Source organism: Pteropus alecto, unplaced genomic scaffold, assembly GCF_000325575.1.
Source record: "Pteropus alecto unplaced genomic scaffold, ASM32557v1 scaffold43, whole genome shotgun sequence".
In the NCBI taxonomy this organism is placed as follows: Eukaryota; Metazoa; Chordata; class Mammalia; order Chiroptera; family Pteropodidae; genus Pteropus; species Pteropus alecto.
The window spans coordinates 7,703,749-7,705,221 of NW_006435764.1; the positions used below are offsets into that span (position 1 = coordinate 7,703,749).

A 1,473-nucleotide genomic window follows, 5' to 3' on the forward strand; every position below is an offset into this window, starting at 1 on the left:
AAAACAGAGAGCCATTGAGGTGAATGTCCTAGAGTAACCTCGGGTGCAGCTGTACCTGTTGGCAAGTCAGCCCTACTGGAGCTAAATCCACGCGGCTGACGGTACCCCTCGACCTGCGCTTCGCAAACTCCAGCCCTTTCTGCTTCCGCCGATTCCTCACCCGGGTTCCTAAGAAGGCTGACCCTTGGGGTAGGTCCTGGGAGTCTTTGAGAGCGTGGGAACAGGAGCTCCCAGGCGGTGACACCGAGGCGGCCATTGTGGACCTCCTCAGACCAGACTCCGGGCAGGGGCGAGCCGGGGCCGGAGACGCGCTTTCATTCTCCGCCCCCTAGTCTGGCTGGAGAGTGAGGGACGCGCTCCGAGTCCCACACTTGGCTCCTCTCCTGCTCCTTTCCTGAGCGCCCAGGAACGGCCATCTTCCATGCTGGGGCCGCCAAAGCCCTCGGGCCCAGACGCCCCCTTTGGGGCGTCCGTGGCTCGGGCTGAACCCGGCGGAAGAAGCGGGAGCGTGGTCCCTGCGCGCGCGGCAGATCCCGAACGGTTCTGCACCGCTCGGATCTCCACCGCGGCGCTGCCTTCCAGGGCCCGAAGTCCGACCCCCACGGCAGGTCGGCCCAGCTGTCCCATGGGACGAGGATTCGGGGCAGGGGATGAGCACAGTAGATACACTTTCCTTCTCTCCTGAGCTTGCTCCCCATGCCCCATTCAGCGCCGGGGGTTTGTCTGGCGCCCGGGGACCCATGGCTCCCGACTCCCGCCTGCAGCACGGAAAGGTGGCGGGAGAGTCCCCAGACCCTTACCGTAGCATCTTCCCCTGCGTAGTGCCCGATGACCCGGTGGCCCCCCGGGTGCCGGCTAGCCCATTTGGTGACGTTGTAGACCTTGCGGTCGACGACGAGCCACTGGTCGGTGCGCACGTTGTGCTTCTGAATCTCCTCCCAGCGGAAGGTGGGAATCGGCGCCTCGCGCTCGGTGGCCCCTTCGCCCTGGTTCCCCCCCTTTCCCATGCTGCCTGCCGACCGGGATCCCCCGTGTACTGCAGCCTCTCGGCTCCGATTGCCCGAGTGTGCGGCTGGGCCCTCCGCGCCTTCGGCTTTTGTCTTCTGCTACTCCGCCTCCCACCGCGCCCCCTCCCCCATCCTCCTCGCCCTCGCTCGGGAGTAACCCTGCCAAATAGCCCTCGGAATGTCCCTGGCTTTTCAGTGCCCCTAACTGGGCTCCCGCCCCGCCCTCCGCCCGCCAGTCCGCGATGGACTTTTGCCACCAGTAAAAACTCGCGGGTGCTCAGGGCCCCGACGCCTCCTCCTCCCGCCCCACCGGTTCCCCCCGCCCCCGGCTCCGCATCCTCCCGCGTTCACCGCTGCCCGGGTTTCCACAGTGATCAGCAGAGCGTCTGCACCAATCCGGGCGCGTCGTCCTGCCTGCCATTGGCCCAAGAGGATCTTTCGAAGGCCAGCGGGCTGGAGCGGCGGT

General features: G+C 66.6%; 1 protein-coding gene across 2 annotated transcripts in view; it reads right to left on the bottom strand.

The window, feature by feature from the left end:
- Positions 1–1,200, bottom strand: part of FADS2 (fatty acid desaturase 2) — a 28,949-nt gene extending 27,749 nt beyond the window's left edge. The window contains exon 1 of one of the 2 annotated variants that reach the window (XR_001516799.2): positions 801–1,180. Coding sequence is in view for 1 of the 2 variants with exons in the window: in XM_006911218.3 (XP_006911280.1) it covers positions 801–1,007 (207 nt within the window). In the remaining variant the exon portion in view is untranslated. Of the gene's footprint in view, positions 1–800 lie in introns of both variants that reach the window. The other variant, XM_006911218.3, reaches the window with a different exon arrangement.
- Between the last annotated feature and the right edge of the window lie 273 nt (positions 1,201–1,473).